The sequence below is a fragment of the Sinohyriopsis cumingii genome, chromosome 1, assembly GCF_028554795.1.
Source record: "Sinohyriopsis cumingii isolate HCF-2022 chromosome 1, ASM2855479v2, whole genome shotgun sequence".
NCBI lineage: Eukaryota > Metazoa > Mollusca > Bivalvia > Unionida > Unionidae > Sinohyriopsis > Sinohyriopsis cumingii.
Window position 1 is genome coordinate 10,645,317 of NC_142961.1, and position 23,559 is coordinate 10,668,875.

Sequence of the window (23,559 nt, forward strand, 5' to 3'; positions counted from 1 at the left end):
TGAACATGTTAGCCATTCAGTAAACAAGTACTGCTGACATTTCAGTGAACATGTTAGCCATTCTGTAAACAAGTACTGCTGACATTTCAGTGAACATGTTAGCCATTCAGTAAATGAATACTGCTGACATATCAGTGAACATGTTAGCCATTCAGTAAACAAGTACTGCTGACATTTCAGTGAACATGTTAGCCATTCAGTAGACAAGTACTGCTGACATTTCAGTGAACATGTTAGCCATTCTGTAAACAAGTACTGCTGACATTTCAGTGAACATGTTAGCCATTCAGTAAAAGAGTACTGCTGACATTTCAGTGAACATGTTAGCCATTCAGTAAACAAGTACTGCTGACATTTCAGTGAACATGTTAGCCATTCAGTAAACAAGTACTGCTGACATTTCAGTGAACATGTTAGCCATTCAGTAAACAAGTACTGCTGACATTTCAGTGAACATGTTAGCCATTCAGTAAACGAGTACTGCTGACATTTCAGTGAACATGTTAGCCATTCAGTAAAAGAGTACTGCTGACATTTCAGTGAACATGTTAGCCATTCAGTAAACGAGTACTGCTGACATTTCAGTGAACATGTTAGCCATTCAGTAAACGAGTACTGCTGACATTTCAGTGAACATGTTAGCCATTCAGTAAACAAGTACTGCTGACATTTCAGTGAACATGTTAGCCATTCAGTAAACAAGTACTACTGACATCAAAATGATAATTACATACTAGATGACAATGAGGGAATTCTGATGTGGCTTGTAACAATCTATGGCATCCTACTGAAAGCATAAATTCAAGCAATTCATCACTGACTGCATATCCATTGCATATTTTCTTCTAACTCATTGAAAAATAGCCAAGTTATTAAAATTTTTAACAGCAAAGTAATGGCCAAGTCAGTGAGAGGATGAATCATTGTTGGTATGGCTCTGCTATCCTTGGACACTCTTGAGGCTACTGCTGTCAGCAACAAATGAACAGGGTACATACCATGATCCTTTCTTTTGTTCTTGATAATTTTAGTTCCCTGTAAAAACTCACTTGTAAGTCAGACCTAAATGCAAACTGCACTAGAGGTGCATTATATTTCTGGTATATTGGTTTACCGCTGTATTTTTCTTTTGGTGGTCTGTACCACAGCACATTTTTTTTTTACTGTACTGGTACATGTACTTTGGTAGTGTCTGTAAGTACAGAATGCATAGAAATTCCCACAGAATCTTGTAATGATTTAAATTTTATTCACAACATGTATTTAGAATTGTCAGGGCAAGAGAATGACCTTCTTTTGAGCCAAAATATTTAATATTTTATTTCCTTTTATCTCAAGATTATTTTTATTTTTTCCCCAACACTTTCATGGTTATAATATGGTGTTATTTTGCTATGAATCAGAGCAAAATATTTTTCCAACTATTGACATACAGAAATTAAACAGAGAAGTGTCAGGCCCCGGCTCAAAAACATTGAATTGATAGTCCCTGAAATAAGTGTGGTACACTGGTACATAGTGCTTTATGTTCAATTATATGTGGTACAAAATTTTTCACAGTACGCAGCTCTAAACTGCACAGACCCATATTGGACATTGTGAAATGCACCATCAGATCTGGGTTTGTTAGGATATATCAGAAGAACAAAATAGACCCTGATCAGCCAGTGCTTTATGTGATGCCAGCTGTGTATCTATGTTGTTTGCAGATGGTCTTGACTTGTAAGTGAGAATATACAGTACTCAATGATTTTATGTTTCAGATTAATTGAAATGAAGACATGGAAAAATGGGAAGAATTTTAGTTTGCAGTCAATTCCAAAATATTCATGATATTTGGTTAAAATACGCTGAAGATGAAACTGAGAAGTGATAGTTTAAAGTAGTTACAGTGGCCATATACACAAAAATAAATGTGAGGCTGTAATGTCAGAATGCTTTGCTAAATTTAGTCCAATTCTGTTCAGTGGTTTAAATGACAGCTTGTAGCAACAGCCATATTTAATGGTGGATGCATATCATCTGCATAAACTCAAATGAACTGAATGTTCTCTGTCAAGGTAACATTTGGTTAAGTGACTTTGAAAAGTACAAAATAGCAAATATAAGCAGTATGCCTGCATATATATGTACAGTATGCCTGCATATATATGTACAGGGTTTAACAGCACATCAGCACAATCCTGGTTGACAAGGAAAAACAAAGTAAAAAAACCTTATCATCATACCCATGGGAAGACAACCCCTTCCAACCAAAGTAAACATCTACCATGAGACAACATATTAAAGGTTAATAAAATATTGCAACCCCATCCCCCAACATCAAACATATAAAACAACAACAAAATAATGCAAGAAAAAGAATCTATAAAAAAGGTTCAATATTTCAACAATATGAAGTCTAAATGTTTCTGTAAAAAACCAAAATCTTTTAATATGTTTAATAATCTTTCATGTATGCAACCATTACCATACATCGACTCCAGCAATTACTGACCAGCAGGTCTCATTGACTTGATCTTGCTCGAACTATGTGGCCTTGAACTAAACTTGCCATTCAGAAACCATTGTTGTCCAATTTGATTTGTCATGACAATGACGACTCACCTTTAGATCACAAAACTATAAGTTTCCGTCTTGCCCTAAGTGCAAGCCCTACACAAAGTTTGGTCAAGAAATTTACTTTTGAACAAAGTTATTGTGCAAAGACCCCTTTCCTTTGAGCTGCAATAACCTTGACCTTTCACCTTTTGGCCCCAAATCAATAGGTCTCTTCCTTAAGTGCAGTCCTTTCAACAAACTTTGTTCAAGGTATGGAGTTTGCATAAACCTTTTTTTCTTATGGTCACAAGAGTCGTAACCTTTCACCCTTTGACCCAAAATTAACATTCATCTTTAGTGCCAAAGGAACAAACCATCCATGAATTTTGGTAAAGGTACATGTTCAAGAACCTAGTATATATGCACAGGGTTTAATAGCACATCAGCACAAGCCTGGCTATATAATGCTGGGTAGTTTTAAGTACAAAAATGGCACATTAAATAAAGACAAAACAAAAATAGGACAAAACTGTTACAAGACCAAATGTACTGATGTAATCCCACTCTTCTGACAAGTCAAACACTTGTCAGCTGAAACATCATCATGGGTGTATCTAACCTATTCTACATCCCCCTAGCCTGCAGGGGTATCAGGTTCATCTGCAGAAACCATTTTCATTTGTAGCCAAAGTGAAGAACTTTTGACTCCAAAACCAACAGACATCTTTCTTACTCCAGGTGAAAGATATTCACAACTTGAGTGCAGGTCTTTGATATAGAAGTAAAGTTGTGCTGACACCATTTTCTTGTTTCTGTTACAGGAGTCTTGAACCTTGACAGTCTGACTCTGAAACTTTGTTTTTTTTCCTTACTCAATGTGCACTTTTCCACAAAATATGGTCCTTTTATCAGTCCAAAAAACTTTGACCTTTGTGACTGTTTGGGCCTCTTCCTTACTCCAACACAAGCCCCATACAAAGTTAAGTAAATGCAGATGATGTAAAGCTAAAGTTTGTGTTAGGAAATGAAAATACAGATACAAAAGTGTGTACATATGTACAGATAGATGGGCTAATAGACATCACAACATTATATGCTACCCTATTTGGCAGATGTACAAAAAGTCCAGTGCCGTCTCAGCTGGAACACCATCCCAGGATGCATCTGACATCAAACAGATTACCCCATTAGTCACCTCTGATCATCTGTTCTACCCATACCAAAGACTTAAAAATACGTTCTAACAGTTGCCTCCACTAGGTGCTCAGCATTAAGAGGTTAGTGTTAAGACCTGGTGGGTCTGGTGTCAAGATAATGTGACTGGGTGAGACATGATGTTACATGTCTGTGGCATGATGCCCCAGTGCTAGACATCACTATAAACTACCACACTGTAGACATCATAGTGATATGACTGATTTTGTTTAAAGCTATGCTAAAAACAAAAACCAAAGTTCATCCTATTTTATTAAAATATTCATTATATGTATAATATGTACATAAGAATTTTGACTTCTAAAATATATTTCAGCCTTATCTTTTTATCATTTTAATTGCTGTAATATTCATAGCTATAGACTCGTATCTAATCATCAATTATATAATGTAACATTCATCAATCTCATATGGCCTCTGTAATGATAAACATATGAGGGAGCTGAATAAAAAAAGCCCACATACCTATCAGTTTAATATGTTTTCTCTTTTCATCGAGGAGGATATTTTCCATCTTCAAGTCTCTGGAAAAGAGAAAATATAAAATAAGACTCTTTAAGAAATACAGCATTTCATCGATACATCAGTTCCTGTCATAAGGCTCTTCATTATAACACAGTTCCTGTTATAAAGCTCTTCATTATAACACAGTTCCTGTTATAAGGTGAGTATTATCCTGGAGCATTCCATTTCATTTTTGAAGTGGCAGTAAAATTATATGTATCATGAACTGCATTATATGGTGATCTAACTAAAAGGTGGTATACTTTTTAATGTCCCTTGACGATATAATGAGGGAGTATAGCAACAGCTTTGTACAGTCTAAGAAACCTCTTCCACAGCAATATGAAGACATATCACCATACTTCATGGTTATATTTACCAACCAACTGAAAGAGATTCTAATCAAACTGCATACAGCACTCCATGATTAGAATACCCTTCATTTTAGAACATGGTTACTGTTATGCACATGTTTTATGAAATACATCATTCTCTCACTATAACACCTCATTACAACAGTTTTCATTATGGGAAGATATGTCAACAGATCCCAAATCATTAAGTGGTAGCAAAATAATATGTATTATGTACTTCATTGTAAGGTGGTCTCACTAGCTTTATAATGAGGGTGTACTGTATAATATACTGTATAATATGGCAGTCTCACTATAAGATGATATACCCTATGACTCCCATCAAGAGCATTGTAATGAAGGAGAACAGTATATTATACTGCATTATATGGCAGTCTCAGTGTAAGGTGGTATACTCTATGGCTCCCATTAACAGTGTTATAATGAGGGTGTACAGTACATTAAGCCCAGCCATATGACTTTACATCTGATTTGCACAGAAAGTGGGAGGTGTGATTCATACATATACAAGGTGATCACAGATTTGCAAAAATAATAAACCCCATTTTTATTAAATTAATATAAAAATCAGCAGAAAAAGAAACACTGTAAAGGTAACCTTGTTTATCATGGTATTTTCCATAATTATCAATTTGCAACTCTTTGTTGGGCACCAATTTTCATGGAATGTGTGTTGTTTTCACAAGCCATGAATTTAAAGAACCAATAATCAGCAATATTTCACTGAAAACAATAGAAATCCAGTCCAAAATCCATGAAATTGAGCACTCGCAAAAGTATCATATTTATCTGCAAACCACAGAAATGTTTATACCCACTTTATTTCCAATAAAAGAAAATATATTCTGGGCAAAAAAGTAACCAACGGATGCAGAAGTTTGAAAATCATAATATATTTAATAATGTAATTTAGAAATCTGTACTTTTTGAAACATCTGTCTGCATATCTGTATTACACTGTTAAGAATGAGAATGATTCTGAGAGGACGGATGTTACACGTCCCTCCATCATTCCCTGCTTCAAGTTCCCTATGATGCCGCACTTAAGAGTCCATATACTACTGTACTACACTTTCTTTGATGCGTACCTTTCAAAAAAGTGCTAGCTCCGTTTGGTCATTTTCACTTTCTGAACTTCAGAGGTAAATTATATAAGAAAGAGCCAACAACTTTTTTTTACATTTTATAGATCTGGTAATTCATTCATTGCACTTTCAGAAGCTGGTATTGTCTAGTCTGGCAAAATTCATTTTCCCTGTTTTAATAGCTGCTACAGATAGTGTACTTTAGACTAATTCAGGCTGATTTTTTTAGCACAAGGGAGCAGTCATTTTAGTTAGCAGTGTGCTTAGATCATGCACAATTTCCAAAAGTACAATATCCAAGAAATGTCAGCCACATTACATTAAAGTAACATAGAGGTATGCCAACATTCTCTCCACTGTGCATGTTTTAAATGCAAACAACTTCACCTTACATGGGTCACTCTCTCAAAAGTACATAATAACTGGTGAGCACCCCCAAACCCACCTGACATGTATCTAAGTATCATCGCCGCCTGTCCATAAATTATGTTTCATTTTACTTTTTCATTTTACCCAACTGAACACAGGCGATTACCATACATACTTGTTTATAACTTCAGTCCAACAACAAACAACATTGACCTTGATCTGCCACTACATAATGTGTCAGCAGATCAGGGTCTATGTTTTGTGTTCTAGTGTTTGCTCCATACAAAGTGCAGAGAACCTGACCTTCTGGTGCATTATGCGATGGAAAGTTTAGATTGGTGCAGTCTGCTGCTGGACTGCACCTGGAGTGAATACATACAGTATCCCATAATAAATGTCAAGACAATGATTAGATTTTAAATATGTTGATCAAAATCCATCACAATTCTAACTATTGCAATTGACTTTAAAAAATTATATTTTGTAATATTTAGAAATCTGGAATGACTTTTAATGAACAAGTCTTATCAGTTCTATTAAAAAATTTAAATACAATAAAGTGGTGGCATCTTTGCAGTCAATACCCTCATCTGAGTTATCTCCCCTTGACCAATTGTATTACTGTACAACTAAATCTACTACACTTTTCACTTGCATGAAATATAAACTGCACAGTGGATGAAAAGGTATCATTTCCACAAAGTTCACAAACACAGACACACATGCACACTCAGAAAATGGATCATACTAGATTGTGAAGACAAAACTAATGTTTCCTTGACAATAATCATAATCTGCAATTAAAGGATACAATTATAATAAGTTAAAGCAGATTTGTGAAAACCCCAAAGATATCGTTCTAGGATATTCATTTTCCCTGAATAGATATGTAGATGTCAACAAAAGGTCAAAGAGGATCTGGTTTTGCTCACCTGTAAAACATTCCAGTTCAAAGCCAATGTCAGGACAGTTGGCCAAAAAATCTGGGTTAGTGAGATGCTTCCTGTCATGTAAAGATATTTTTATTTCTTCCCATTTTAGAAACTGTAGCCATATTGGATGGCAGATATACAATATGTTTTTGCAGACTTAAAAGACCATCATACAAGAATACTTTCTGACAACTTGGCTCATATTCTGATAGCAGATTTGAGAAGAAATCATGAAAGTTTGTTTAGTTTAGGTAACAAAAACTATGTATTTTGGCCGACTGGCGCAACTGATAAATGCTTAATAGATGCCTTTATGCAAGAATGAAAGCTGATTTAGTGCAGAAGGAATTGGAGTAAAAGATATCACAACAGCCAACATTGGCTGGTCATCACAGAACATGAACCCAAAACCCAATGATTTCGAGTCCATAATGAGTCACCACTGAGTCACCACATATTCAGTCACAGAAGATAGGAGTGAAATTCAGATACTGTACCAACTGACAGGTGGCCCTTAAAGGAAGTTGGATTATATTTCAAGAATTGTACCTGTTTAAATGTCTTGAACTTCCTCTCTCAAACCTCATATAGTCCCACATCCCCAACATACAGCTATCAGTTAATGAGGTTTTAATCTGCTAGTGACACAGTCAAAAAGGGAAAACTGGTTTCACAGTGGCCACATGTTAATTACAACCTTGTTTAAATTCAAAGCAAACTTCATGAAACTGTGCATAAAGAAATCTTGTTCAACCTTTCTTTTAGAAGATCTTGTAAATTTACTTTTTTTAATAAAGAAAAACTGTTTTTGCATAAATAGTAATGAGTCTAAATTAATCAAAGGAGCATTTAATAATTTGATTAATAATAATATACTGAAAGATAAAAGCATTACTGGTCCTCTAAAAGAAACACTTGCAAAATGTGTTGTTTTTTATTTTAAAAAAATGCCAAAGAAACATGCTGGTTGAATTTTAAAAAAAAAAACCATGCCCAAGAATGCTTAATACTGTATACTGCTCCAGTGGACTAAGAGGTTAGAGTGTCCACCTCAGATGTGGGAGGTTGCAGGTTTGAACCCTGGCCAAGTCATACCAAAGACTTATAAAAATGGTACAAGCAGTTGCCTTGCTTAGCACTCAGCATTAAGATGTTAGTGTTAGCACTGGTTGGCCTGGTATCAGATAATGTGACTAGGTTGGACATGATGCTACATGTCTGTGGCATGATGCCCTAGTGCTAGACATCACTATTTATAAACTCCAAAACTTCAGACATCAGCAATATGATTCAAAATTTGTTCGAAGCTACATTAAAAATCCAAAGCACAAACAGAAACACACACACACACACACACACACAAACAAACAACTGTAGAAAGGTTACACAGTTCTGGTGTGAGGCTGAACTTGCCCCAAAATTCACCAAAATAAAAAAAGTTGAAGGCAATTGTTAAGACCTAAAAATTACAGCATGGTGACCAACTGTAATGAGCAATACATCTTGAAAAACGAGGTTACTGTGACACCACCCCACTTCCATCTAAAAATGCACGATCTGTGTATGTTTGGTGGTGATATATGAAAAGCTTTTCAAACTAGAGACCAGACAGTTTTAAACCAATTTTGAATAAAATCCCTGGAATTGGTCAAAGTGACCCAGTTTTAGTATGTGACATACATTAGCCTAAGATACAACCTCAGTGCAAGTTCTGTGGAAATAAACAAAATGGTGTTTATATTTCAGAACAAATTTTAATCAATTTTGATGAACTTCTGGGAAATAGATCACAGCAACCAAGTTTATAAGATGCATCATTGATTTACTCCAAGATGCATCCACATCATGGAATTTGATGTCAATATGTTAAGAACTATAGGAATTATAGTGGATATATGAAACGTTGTTGCATTGGGTTTAATGCCATGTTTCAGCATTTGACAGTCTATGCATGATATCCATTGTATTTAGTGGAAGAAGAACATGGGAAAATCCCAACAAGAACCACCTACACATGAGAAAGTACCAGCATGCTTATAAATATATATATGGACAAATGAATGGGCAGATAGACTGAGGTGTGTGTGTGTGTGTGCAACAAAGTGAATCCTATATGCTGGTACTACCCATTAAAGGTATAAGAAAAGGTACCAAATAAAAGACAAATTATTGCACATATATTTTGTAATTACATGAGTAAAAAATATAAACTTGAAAATGTAATAACCTTGAATTGGTAAGCAGATGGGTGGGGACTACTGGCAACTTTACTCAAGTATTATAAACATGGCCTGCAAATGACATCTGTTCATTTTATGTAGAATACAACTTAACACAATAACAAATATAGAATCATGCATTGTAACTTTATCAAAAAATGTCACTTGCTTATGCAGAAAGACATCATTTATAAATACCTGTTACAACTGTGTGTGAGGTACAAGAATGATTGATGTGCTTCAAATACACGGCAATGCAAACAAAAGATACTACTCCTTAAAACTTGCTTATAAAAGCTTTTGATCAGTGGGTCTATTATTATGTAACCCCAGACAGAGATAAATCCTCTTGTTCAACAGACAGATTGAATTCTGATAATATTACAAGAAAATTTATTTAGTGTTCTGCACTTAGATTTGGTGAGGTGTGGAAAGAAGTTTCTAATTGAGATGGCATGCACCGCATTTTTCTATCTGGTGGTCTCAAATTGTGTGCAACTGGGTGGCAGTGCCTAGAACCAGGATAGTAAGTAGTCCAAAACTGACATATATTAATGAGTATCGAGAACCAGGCAAATAAGTGATCCAAAAATGATGTATCTTGAGGAGTACCAAGAACCATGCAAATAAATAATCCAAAAATGGTACATGTCAATGAGGATCAAGAACCAGGCAAATAAGTAATCCAAAAATGGTATATCTTGAGGAACACCAAGAATCATGCAAACAAGTAATCCAAAAATGGTATATGTCAATGAGAATGAAGAACCAGGCAAATAAGTAATCCAAAAATGGTATATGTCAATGTGGACCGAGAACCAGGTAAATAAGTAATCCAAAAATGATTTATCTTGAGGAGACCAAATTACCAAGAACCAGGCAAAACAGTAATCCAATAATGGTATCTGTCATTGAGGATCAAGAACCAGGCAAAACAGTAATCCAAAAATGGTATTTATCATTGAGGATCAAGAACCAGGCAAAACAGTAATCCAAAAATGGTATATGTCATTGAGGATCAAGAACCAGGCAAATAAGTAATCCAAAAATGATATATCTTGAGGAGACTAAATTACCAAGAACCAGGCAAAACAGTAATCCAAAAATGGTATATGTCAATGAGGACCAACAACCAGGCAAGTAATCCAAAAATGGTATATGTCAATGTGGACCGAGAACCAGGCAAAACAGTAATCCAAAAATGGTATATGTCAATGTGGACTGAGAACCTGGCAAAACAGTAATCCAAAAATGGTATATGTCAATGTGGACCGAGAACCAGGCAAAACAGTAATCAAAAAATGGTATATGTCAATGTGGACTGAGAACCTGGCAAAACAGTAATCCAAAAATGGTATATATCAATGAGGACCAGGAACCAGGCAAGTAATCCAAAAATGGTATATGTTGATGAGGACCAGGAACCAGGCAAGTAATCCAAAAATGGTATATGTCAATGTGGACTGAGAACCAGGCAAAACAGTGATCCAAAAATAGCATATGTCAATGAGGACCAAGAACCAGGCAAGTAATCCAAAAATGATATATCTTGAGGAGACTAAATTACCAAGAACCAGGCAAAACAGTAATCCAAAAATGATATATCTCAGTGAGGACCAAGAACCAGGCAAGTAAGTAATCCAAACCTGATCTATCTTGATGATCTAAAAAAAATGAAGTACCAATATACTTGTAAGACTGATCCAACACTAAACTGCAAAAACCCAACTGTGCCACTGCATTATGTGAAAGCAGATCTGGGTCCAAACAGTTTATAAGTAGTAATCAGTAGTACAGACCCTGATCTGTCATCTCACAATGTGCCAGAAAATTTGATTCAATCAGTAGACCCTGATCTGTCATCTAACAATGTGCCAGAAAATTTGATTCAATCAGTAGATCAAACAACAAAGACCCTAATCTGTCATCTAACAATGTGCCAGAAACTTTGGGTCAGCTTGTATGGTCTAGTTAGTAGAAGAAACTGTACAAATCCTAATGCATCAAGCAATGACAGATCAGTGTCTATGCTGTTGCAGTTGGACCCGACGTCTATGCAACTACATACAGTATGCAATGAAATAATCACATCATGTAACCACAATGCTTTCTGTCATATTTGGCTCAAACTATCCAGTGGCTTTTGAAAATAAGTTGGAAATAGACAATAGTTACCAATGTGGGCCTCACAATCCACTAAGTACCTGGGCCACAAGTTCAATGCACCTTTATGACCAGGTCAAGTAAAAGTTTTAATTGATGAGTACAGTCTCCTTGACTTCATCAGACCTATACTGAAGGACTATTGAAAATTTAAACAAAGAAACATCTAAGTACAGATAAAAAGTACATATTTATCCAACATTCTTGTGCTCCAACTCATGTACCATATGTATTGGCTTATAAGTCAAGTCTAACTGCAAACTGTACAGACCCAGATCTGCCATCGCATAATGTGCTGGCTGATCTAGATATGTGCAGGTTGTAAGGAGTAATCAGTAGAACAAACAAATATAGACCCTGATCTGCAGGCACATTTATGCTATGGCAGATCAGAATCTTTGTTGTTTGCAGTTTTAACTGACTTATAAGTGAGTATAGATGGTCCCTGCATTTTGAGGAAAATGGATATAAATATGTTACATTTTTGGATTCATTATTCTATTATGTTAACTGTCATGGGGATATATAATATTGTAGTTACTCACTTATAAGTCAAGTCAAATTGAAAAACAAATGATCCAGACCTGTCATCACATAATGTGCCTGCACATCAGGGTCTATAAATGTTTGTTCTGCTGATTACTCCCAACAAATTGCACAGACCCAAATCTGCCAGTGCATTATGCCTGTGCAGTTTGCAGTTGGACAAGTCTTATAAGTGAATATAGGCAGTACCTAATTTTGATGTTACGTAATGGTTTAGTATTCTGACAGGAATACATTTATCTTATTCAGTTTTGATGGCACGTTTAGTAATTCTTTCATTTAAATTATTATGACTGACTAATGATTGATTAACAAATGAGAAATGTCAAATGGCATATACAGTAAAAGTCTAACAACTCCAACCTCAATTGCATCAGAGGTAAAACCAGGGTCACTTCTTTGGCTTTTGTGTTTAATGGCACAGCAACAAAAGCAGATATTTTTGTGCAGAGGCCACTGGATTGAAGTGCTTTGCTCAAGGACAGCCATGGCATTAGTTGACCTGGCTGATTCAGTGGTATACACACACTGCAGTATGTCTAATTTCATGAAGATGACATAATCCTTAATACAGGAAACCACACATGGACCTGACTGTCATGCAAACAGTACCAAGAATATACTATAGAACACTAAAGTGTTGCAGGCCTCTCTCCCCTTTATTTTAAAAGCAGTCTTTGGTCATTTCTAGTCTTCAAGGTACCAGACCAATGAACACATTACTCCTAGCGAAGCAATAAAGCAGGTTACAAATTAAGCATATGTTATGCCACACACAATGACCTAATAATTAAAAGCAACCCCACAATGGCATTGTCCTAAAGCCTACCAAGAAACATGGTAGCTAAGTTTCTACAAGTAGAGCTAACTGAAGACTGATGTTCTCTGGGCTTTTTTGTACACACTGATATAAGCAGAGCAACATAGTTCACGAGTTTAAGCTTAAGCATCACAATGGCTACACTCCAGTTTGGTTATGTTTGTAAGGATTATGGCAGTGCACTTGGGTAAATTCTACTTATAGCAACAAGGTGAATTCGTAACCTGCTGTATTCATTCAAGTAATACCAGCCCCTCCAGGCTTGGAAGGCGAATAGGCAAAATGCATTCTCCTGCATCAAGTTGGAGGCAATTAATGGAGGCTGGTCGAGTGAGAGTTATGCAGTGGTTAGCATGCTGGACCTGCAGCTGAATGGGTTCTGGTTCAAATTCTACATATTGCAGCTGAATCTGCAGTGACTAAACTATAAATAAAGAGCTAAAAAATAAGCTTTAAATGCAGTGCACCTTGCATTAAATGTAAAACTGTTAGTTAAAATCCTTCCTCTCTACAAAGCCTCCCAGGGTATCATGTATATCCTATAATACAGGTATGGTTATTATTAAATTGGTCAAATGTTCTTGTATCTACTTAATTTATTTGATTAGGTTTGGGCTACAACATAGTTATATATCAATAAATACCCATTATAACAGACTTGCACCATGCCTCAGTAATAGTTTGTTCATGCTGATAGCAGATGTCAATTATAACCTGCCACCCATTAAGTATTATACCTGCCAAGTACTGAAAAATGACTTCCTTAATCTGTACAACTTACATCCAAATATCTCAAAACAAATGTATAAAACAAATATTTTCACTACTTGTTAATCCAGATTTAAAACTTTAATCTGTATTAAACATATTTAATGGGTAACAGTAGTATGTATGAATGGCATCATCATAATTTTAGTTCAAGAGTGCAACTCAGTTTTTGTTTGATCTCTCCAATAACTATAATCTAAAAAAAACTTTTATCAAGAACTTCATGTATACATAGCAGTTAATGATTCTGCTTAGAAATACCTCAAGGTTATTCAGCAAAATGGATGGATGCATGCATTCATGTATGTATGTATGTATGTATGTATGCATGCATGCATGTATGACTGACTGACTGACTGACTGACTGACTTTATTTCCTCTTTAAAAGAGATTACATCAGATTAAACAAATTCATGATAATACAAGATCATAAAATAGAACAGAAAATTGACATAAATACAATAGTAATACTGTGTCAGCTATCGTATTGACAAAACGAAATATCTCAATACCTGCAATTATGCAAATCTGCAATCATTTGGCTGAGCATGCCACTGATCTTTTAAACGTTGCATGATGATGATAATATTTCGAAAAGTTAATACGTCTATAGTGTTATGTGCTTAACATTAAGTCCGAGATAGCAACGAAAATGAAATGTAAAACTTATAACAGTGTAATTCTATATGTAGTTTCTTTTCTTCATATGACGCATGTATTTATGCATATATATACTTGTTTGCGCGTATGCGTGCGTGCATGCATTTATCTATGACTGACTGTCTAAATGACTTAGTAACCTCTACAACAAAGAGTATATCAGGTTGCTAAGATACATATTATACATATCATAGAATTATGAGACACATCATAGACGAGAACGCAAGCATGATATATACATCGTCAACTAATGCGTTTACAAAATGAGATATATAAATATAGAAAACCATATAGAAATCTCTTGGAAATAAACATAAACAAATACATAAACAAATACATAAACGCACACACAAACAGCTGTCAGACAACAAAATTTGCGGATATGACAAGAAGACTTTGGCCTTTAATTGTTTATATTTAATGTTAATTTACTACTTACTTTTAATATCATGTTAGGGCATGTTAGTTGATAGTAGGGCACACATTTTATTGTAGAATGAAGCTATGCTGTTTGCGGTCACCAACATGAGCCTATCTGATACGTCATCGTCAATAGACGACATGCAGTCAACCCTGCTTCCAAGAAGTGTCTCCAACAATATATCGTCTTCTTGATTGAATAAGTTAACCCCGTCTCTCACTTCTAAAGAGTCAATCACTCTCTCAAAGAAAACATTTCGTTCCTCAAGCAGCATTTCGCAGCCTAAAATAAGATGTTTCGCTCTGTCGTCAGTCTCTTTTCCACAGAGTTTGCATACCATAACTTTACCAACAGGCATGATATATAGTTTCATTACTTCAGAGAGAGGCCATAACATGGATGGATATTTACGCCCAAGAAACCATATATTACTTGGTTTTAAGTCCAAATGAATGTTTCTGAAGTGAATTAAATCATCCCTTAGTTCCATATTTGCTCTCCAGGTAGTTTCTTCATGGTTTTGGATAATATCAGTAATATGTCGATTCCAGATGAGTTTTTCTTCAGTTTGTACTCTTTCTGCATAGTCTAAAAGAACATTTCCCATACCATATTTCTTAGTTATTCTGTCAATATCAGGTATAAATCCCGTCTGTTTTAGCGGGTTGTTCAGATACTGACATAGGCGCATAATGAAAATCTTTTTCCAGATAAAAGTCCAATCGCCCTTACATAATCGGTTGAAAAGGAGCAATTTCATCCTATCTATGTATGCTTCCATTGACCAGAGTCCTAAGGTACTACTTGTTGCCTCCGTAGGCGAATATTTATCGAAAGCTTGCATACGTCGCGCTGCATATCTCTGGCATAACTCAAGTTCTTCTATATTTGAGTTTGTGATACCTGACCATAGTTCACATCCATATAGGACCGAGGGTAGAATAATTCTTTTCCAAATCTTCAGACTTGTTAGAGGGTTCATTCCTCCATCTCTGATACCAATAAAATATAAAGAGTTTAACAAGTGTTTGCCTTTATCACATGCTTCTTTTATCGCGTCGTTTGGTTTTAAGTTGTATTTTAGAGGTATGCCGGCATACTTCTTACTTTTGACTGCCGGAATTGGAGATTTGTCGAGCATAAAAGAAGGTATACCAGTCGTTCTTTTGTTAGTAAACAAGATGGTGCAACTTTTATCTGCATTATATCTTAATCTCCACCTTTTCGCATAGTCGGAAATTGTATCTAGCAGCTGTTGCATTGAATGACGCGAGTTAGACATTACAGTTGTGTCATCTGCTAATAAGACACAAGGCAGGTGGAGATCAACAAGATTTAGACCTCGCAAAGTGTGATCTAATTCCGTGATCAAATCATCTATCATTACAAGAAAGAACCAGGCAGACAAGATACGGCCCTGTCCTACACCCTGCATAATATCGAAGCGTTTGGACAGCTTGCCCGCATATAAAACAGAGCTTGTTACTCTCTCAAACGAATCTTTCATGATGCGCCAGGTCTTCCCTTTGATGCCAAGTCTGTACAACTTGTAGAATAACCCGTTATGCCAAACTGTGTTGAAGGCTTTAGCATTATCAAGAAATGTAGCATAGACAGGAGTATTTTTATCCAAATAGTAGCATATAGATTCTTTGATACAGAACGGCAGATCAGAATCTTTGTTGTTTGCAGTTTTAACTGACTTATAAGTGAGTATAGATGGTCCCTGCATTTTGAGGAAAATGGATATAAATATGTTACATTTTTGGATTCATTATTCTATTATGTTAACTGTCATGGGGATATATAATATTGTAGTTACTCACTTATAAGTCAAGTCAAATTGAAAAACAAATGATCCAGACCTGTCATCACATAATGTGCCTGCACATCAGGGTCTATAAATGTTTGTTCTGCTGATTACTCCCAACAAATTGCACAGACCCAAATCTGCCAGTGCATTATGCCTGTGCAGTTTGCAGTTGGACAAGTCTTATAAGTGAATATAGGCAGTACCTAATTTTGATGTTACGTAATGGTTTAGTATTCTGACAGGAATACATTTATCTTATTCAGTTTTGATGGCACGTTTAGTAATTCTTTCATTTAAATTATTATGACTGACTAATGATTGATTAACAAATGAGAAATGTCAAATGGCATATACAGTAAAAGTCTAACAACTCCAACCTCAATTGCATCAGAGGTAAAACCAGGGTCACTTCTTTGGCTTTTGTGTTTAATGGCACAGCAACAAAAGCAGATATTTTTGTGCAGAGGCCACTGGATTGAAGTGCTTTGCTCAAGGACAGCCATGGCATTAGTTGACCTGGCTGATTCAGTGGTATACACACACTGCAGTATGTCTAATTTCATGAAGATGACATAATCCTTAATACAGGAAACCACACATGGACCTGACTGTCATGCAAACAGTACCAAGAATATACTATAGAACACTAAAGTGTTGCAGGCCTCTCTCCCCTTTATTTTAAAAGCAGTCTTTGGTCATTTCTAGTCTTCAAGGTACCAGACCAATGAACACATTACTCCTAGCGAAGCAATAAAGCAGGTTACAAATTAAGCATATGTTATGCCACACACAATGACCTAATAATTAAAAGCAACCCCACAATGGCATTGTCCTAAAGCCTACCAAGAAACATGGTAGCTAAGTTTCTACAAGTAGAGCTAACTGAAGACTGATGTTCTCTGGGCTTTTTTGTACACACTGATATAAGCAGAGCAACATAGTTCACGAGTTTAAGCTTAAGCATCACAATGGCTACACTCCAGTTTGGTTATGTTTGTAAGGATTATGGCAGTGCACTTGGGTAAATTCTACTTATAGCAACAAGGTGAATTCGTAACCTGCTGTATTCATTCAAGTAATACCAGCCCCTCCAGGCTTGGAAGGCGAATAGGCAAAATGCATTCTCCTGCATCAAGTTGGAGGCAATTAATGGAGGCTGGTCGAGTGAGAGTTATGCAGTGGTTAGCATGCTGGACCTGCAGCTGAATGGGTTCTGGTTCAAATTCTACATATTGCAGCTGAATCTGCAGTGACTAAACTATAAATAAAGAGCTAAAAAATAAGCTTTAAATGCAGTGCACCTTGCATTAAATGTAAAACTGTTAGTTAAAATCCTTCCTCTCTACAAAGCCTCCCAGGGTATCATGTATATCCTATAATACAGGTATGGTTATTATTAAATTGGTCAAATGTTCTTGTATCTACTTAATTTATTTGATTAGGTTTGGGCTACAACATAGTTATATATCAATAAATACCCATTATAACAGACTTGCACCATGCCTCAGTAATAGTTTGTTCATGCTGATAGCAGATGTCAATTATAACCTGCCACCCATTAAGTATTATACCTGCCAAGTACTGAAAAATGACTTCCTTAATCTGTACAACTTACATCCAAATATCTCAAAACAAATGTATAAAACAAATATTTTCACTACTTGTTAATCCAGATTTAAAACTTTAATCTGTATTAAACATATTTAATGGGTAACAGTAGTATGTATGAATGGCATCATCATAATTTTAGTTCAAGAGTGCAACTCAGTTTTTGTTTGATCTCTCCAATAACTATAATCTAAAAAAAACTTTTATCAAGAACTTCATGTATACATAGCAGTTAATGATTCTGCTTAGAAATACCTCAAGGTTATTCAGCAAAATGGATGGATGCATGCATTCATGTATGTATGTATGTATGTATGTATGCATGCATGCATGTATGTATGTATGTATGTATGTATGTATGTATGTATGTATGTATGTATGTGTGTGTGTGTGTGTATGTGTATGCATGTATGTATGTATGTATAATGGGTATAACAGTACATCTAGGCTATATCAGATCCAATTAAAGTTAACTTCTAAAACTGGTAAGGTGGTTGTTGTATTGGGTTTAACACCATTTTTTAACCACATGGTGGTGACCAGTAAAACCAGCAAAACCCTGGGAAGAACCACCAACCCATGACAAGCTATTTGGCAAGCTTTCTCGCATACCCATTTTGTCCTAGACTAGAACTCATGTAAAGGTAAAATTTACAAATAACTTCAGGACTGTTAAGAGTGATACTTGAGAAGCAATGCCATCAATTGCCCTCTTGCTCTTTTTTCATGAAGGTTTAAATTTAGTCCTTGTAATCTCCCCCACCTCCTTCTTTACGCCAAAAAATGGACACTAAGCAGTCGAGAAATGAAATCATGTTAGAAATGCATCAAATGTTCTGCAAACTGCAGTATTTTGCTGACAAAAAAACCAAAGACAGCAAAGAAGAAATTCTTTTGATACAAAAAAATATAGAGAGCATTGCAAAACTTAATATGCTGTAGCATGAATCATACAGACAACCAGTGAACAATGCTATCCTTTCACAATGGAGACCATCAATAGTATTTAAAACATGCATTCACTGATGAATTTGATTTGTGTCTGTGGAATGGAGTCCATTGGTTTTTATTACATATAAATTACACTTAATGCCCAACAGGGGAGGCTGAACCCTAGCTTAGGTTGATGACAAGGGAGAGAGGAAACAATCAATTATCACTACAGGATCTGGGCTCTCTTCTTTCTACCATCAAAGCCTTGGAGAAGTAATAAGATAAACTGAAGAAATCTTTATAAAAATAAATCTGAAATCTTTATTAAAGTGCTGAAGCTGCACTTTTCTTTCAGTCCTGGTTCTTACTGTACTTAACATTATATTATCATTCTCCATGGATTGAGTTTTCAACAATTGCAATCACACAGTGTTTTCTCCATCTATCCCAGAAAAAGGGTTTTTATTATCTTCTGAATCCATCATAAAATGTCCCTTTCAGGAGGTGTCTTGACCATTGCTATCTATACTAGTAAGTGGAGTCCAACTGCAAACAACAAAGATCCTGATCTGCCACAGCATAATGTGCCTGCAGATCAGGGCCCAAGTTTTTGTCACACTGTTTACTAACAAACTGCACAGACCCAGATATGCCAGTGCAATTTGTAACTGCAGATCATGGTCTATGCAGTTTGCAGTTGGACTCTTCTTGTAAGTGAGTATATATGGCATAAACTTGTTAATCAACTAGCCATCACCACAATTATGAGTTATTACATTAAATTACCACAACAATTTTATAAAAGTATTTTTTGTTGATACTAAATCATTGTCCAATATAAGAATTTCTACAAATATGAATTGAAATAACATACTGTCTAAATACACCCCTATATAAATTGCTGTACAGTTATATTTCACTTTGGTAATAATCAAGTGAACACTTTTGGGGAAACGATTAGCAATGTCACTATTCCATTTTCTTGTGCATTCTTTACACCAGATTGTCCAAATTATCACTGTAGGCACCAGAATCAGATGCAAGCTTCCACTCTCACTGTTGTTAATTTCAATTCAATCATCTCCAATGACCTCTAAATATATAGTTTTCATTTGCAAACTGGTAAAGTTATTTTATATGTGTGCCCTTTAAAGTGTATCGACAAGGTCTATGTCGAGCCATTTTGTATTTTACCATGTGGAAAGTTGCAAGGATACAAGCCAAACATTAAAATGGATCACAAGCCAGAAATAGAATTGAATCACAAGCCAGAGAACAAAATCTATTAGATCATCACAATAATAATAAAAAAGTTGAGAATGTTGTCTTTTATGCCAAGTACATGTAAGCTTTTAAACCAGCGGTGTTTCAATTCAGACGTACCAATACCGATGATTTTACAGAAAAATTTCCATCTTTAAGGCTACTTTAAAAACCAAAATCTCAACTATGACCCATAAAGAAAATATAGTACATTTAATTAACACGCTGTTTGATATTATAGATTTGTAGGAAAACAAGCTAAAGTTGAAAATGCACAGCAGTTGATCATTAATACACTAACAGTGTATGTCATCACTACACTAACATTTGTTCAGGTATTCAGGTGGATAGTGGCAAAAAGCCTCGTGGAAATGGTAACAATAGTTAGTCTTGAACTACATAATGGTGCTGTAAATATCCACATTATCATTCTAATTGTCAATACTTTATCAAAACATTATTAAAACTTACCTTTAAATTATCACTATAATATATAGTCAGTATGTAATGATGTGCCATTAAACCCTATACATAAATACCTAAATACATGTGAACTAAATGTACAAAACTTTATGATGTAATGCCACATGAAAATATGGATTTTTTTTAAATTAAGGAATGCTGTTGATATAACACTGTACTTTATGGATTTTTTACTTTTTATACTTTTAAAGCTTGATTGTTTACTTCATGTCCATTCTATAGAGGTTAAATATCTCAGCCATTCAGCTTTAATCTTGTGTGTGTGTGATTTGGATTTTTAACATAGCTTTAACAATTTTTCAGTCATATTGCTACAATGTCTGCAGTGTGAGAGTTTATAGTGATGTCTAACACTGGGGCATAATGCCGCAAACATGTAGCATGATGTCCCATTCAGTCACATTATCCTGACACCAGGCCAACCAGTCCTAACACTAACCTCTTAATGCTGAGTGCCAAGCGAGGCAGCTTTTAGTACCATTTTTGTAAGTTTTTGGTATGACTCGGCCAGGGATCAAACCCACAACCTCCCACATCTGAGGCAGATGCTCTAACCACTAGGCCACCAGATCAGTCTTTTAATCTTGTTGTACATAAATTTACATTTACCTATAGGCTTCATCTTCTTAACACATTAACCCCTAGCGACAAGTTAACGTGGCAGGAGGTAGTATCCTACTGCCAAGCTCTGTAGTGTCATGGTCATGCATGATACACTAAAGTGGGTGGTATTATAGAAAGGTAGACAGATGTAGCTCTACAATGATACCAAATAATCTGGAATATCTAGTTGCACTACAAAATACAAATGAAAAAAACCTCACTTTTTAGACCCAATTTTTTCTACCCAAAATTCGCCTGTGGTCGGAATCTGATTTTGTGTCCGGATTTTAGACTTTTTGGTCTCAGAGCTAAGGCAAACTGGTATGAACTGCAGACAGACAGATGAACGTTTGCAAAAAGTAGAATAAGATGGGCATTTGGTATGAAGAGTGGTCTCGATACAAAAATAATGGCTCCGTTTAGCAGCAAAAAAAAAAAAGAAAAAGAACTCCAACTTTTACCCTTCTGCTCATGCGCGAGCCAAATAGCCAATGAAATTTTACCCTTCTGCTCATGCGCGAGCCAAATAGCCAATGAAAAATGATGTTTCTAACACAACTAAGCAGTATGTTATTGAAAGATCACCTGGGATTTGGTGTTTTGGGATCTATTGAGAAATAGGTTTCAAAATGTGTTTCCTACTCGATTTTCAGGCGAAAATGGAAAAAAACCTCCAGGGGTTAATGTGTTAAAGTGCATCTTTGCAGTTCTTCATTTCTGCATTTGTAGAACTTAACCCAGTGATTCTCAAACTGTGTGTGCCGCGAGAGATTTGCAGGTGTGCCATAGGAGTTTTGAAAAATATTTAAAATTGCTAGCGTTTTGAAACCTTAAACATATAGAAAAATTAAATGGTAAATCAATGTCGCAAAAGTTAAGAAAGTAACATATATAAAAACGCAATCTCTGTCAGTCTGTCATTCACTGGTTCCTTTTGTAATGCGAGACTTGTGCGAGATCTCGGGAGAACTCAATCGCTCTAATTATAATAATTATAATAATAGTCTAATGATAAATACATGCAGCCCATTATACAATCGGGTCTGCAGCATTACTTCCCATCACATGCAAGCGATGAATATGGATGGGTGATCAATCCATTCGGAAACAACGAAACTATAAATCTTACAACCGCAGAAGAAGAACAGCTCATTGATTTAAAAAACAATAAATTTGTTCAGTCAACATTTCCCGAAAAGAACCTGGATGAGTTTTGGATCTCAATCAAGAAGTCATCTCCTGCAATCAGTTAAAAAGCAATCAAAATAATTCTGCCATTTGTGTCTACGTTGTTTTGTGAGCTTGGATTTTCAGCATTGACTGAAATCAAATCAAAAATGAGGGAGGACTTCTTAAAATCGACGATGAAATGCACGCTTGTTTGTTAACTTTGGAGCATTGCTTCAATCTGATTTGCTCTCGAATTAAATTTAAAATTAAATATATATGTAAAAATAAATAAGTTTTTCACCACAATAACTATTAAATCTTTTCAGGTGTGCCGTGAAAAGTTTTAGGTCTTTTTGGTGTGCCACAAGACAAAAAAGTTTGAGAAACACTGACTTAACCTTTCATTCAGTATCATACACCATATGTACTTGCTTTTAAGCAGAGTCAAACTGCAAACATGATCCTGATCCGTCATTGCATAATGCAGATGCAAATCAGGGTCTATGCAAATATATTTGTTCTACTTATTACTCATAAAAAATGCACTGACACAAATCTGTTGGCACCTTATTCAACAGCAGATCTGGGTCTGTGCAGTTGCCCTCCACTTAAAAGTGAGCACATGCAGTAAGAAAGGACGCGACTTATAAGTGAGTAGATAATGTGGCATTTTATACACCCATACCTAGACTACTGAAACGTTATCTGAAGAAACACTTCTGACATGAATATTTACAAATTATTCTGCTTGCAAAAAAAAAAAGCCTGGTGACTCATTACAGATAATGCTGAAAACATCCCAAATGCAATGAATGATGTCAAAATATTAAAAGCAAGTAAGTAAATGAATATTTTTGAGAAAGGCTAGGCTTATGCACAAAATGTTAATATTGCCCCATTATATCTCCAGGAGTTATTTCATGCTAGAAAACAATGAAACACTCCCAATTTAAGATCAATTTCAGCTAACCACCTTTTCTTCCCAGAACCAAATAAAGAATTCTTTAAGAAAAGTTTTCAATATTTAGAATCACTAATTTGGAAAACAAAATCCCAAAGGAAATCAAAG

General features: G+C 35.5%; 1 protein-coding gene across 1 annotated transcript in view; it reads right to left on the bottom strand.

Annotated features, from left to right (window-relative positions):
* The window catches only part of LOC149806408 (uncharacterized), a 764,942-nt gene that overhangs the window by 171,022 nt on the left and 570,361 nt on the right, over nucleotides 1–23,559 (bottom strand). The window contains exon 4 of the mRNA XM_089970933.1: nucleotides 4,222–4,280. Coding sequence (XP_089827059.1) covers nucleotides 4,222–4,280 — 59 coding nt within the window. The remainder of the gene's footprint in view (nucleotides 1–4,221; nucleotides 4,281–23,559) is intronic.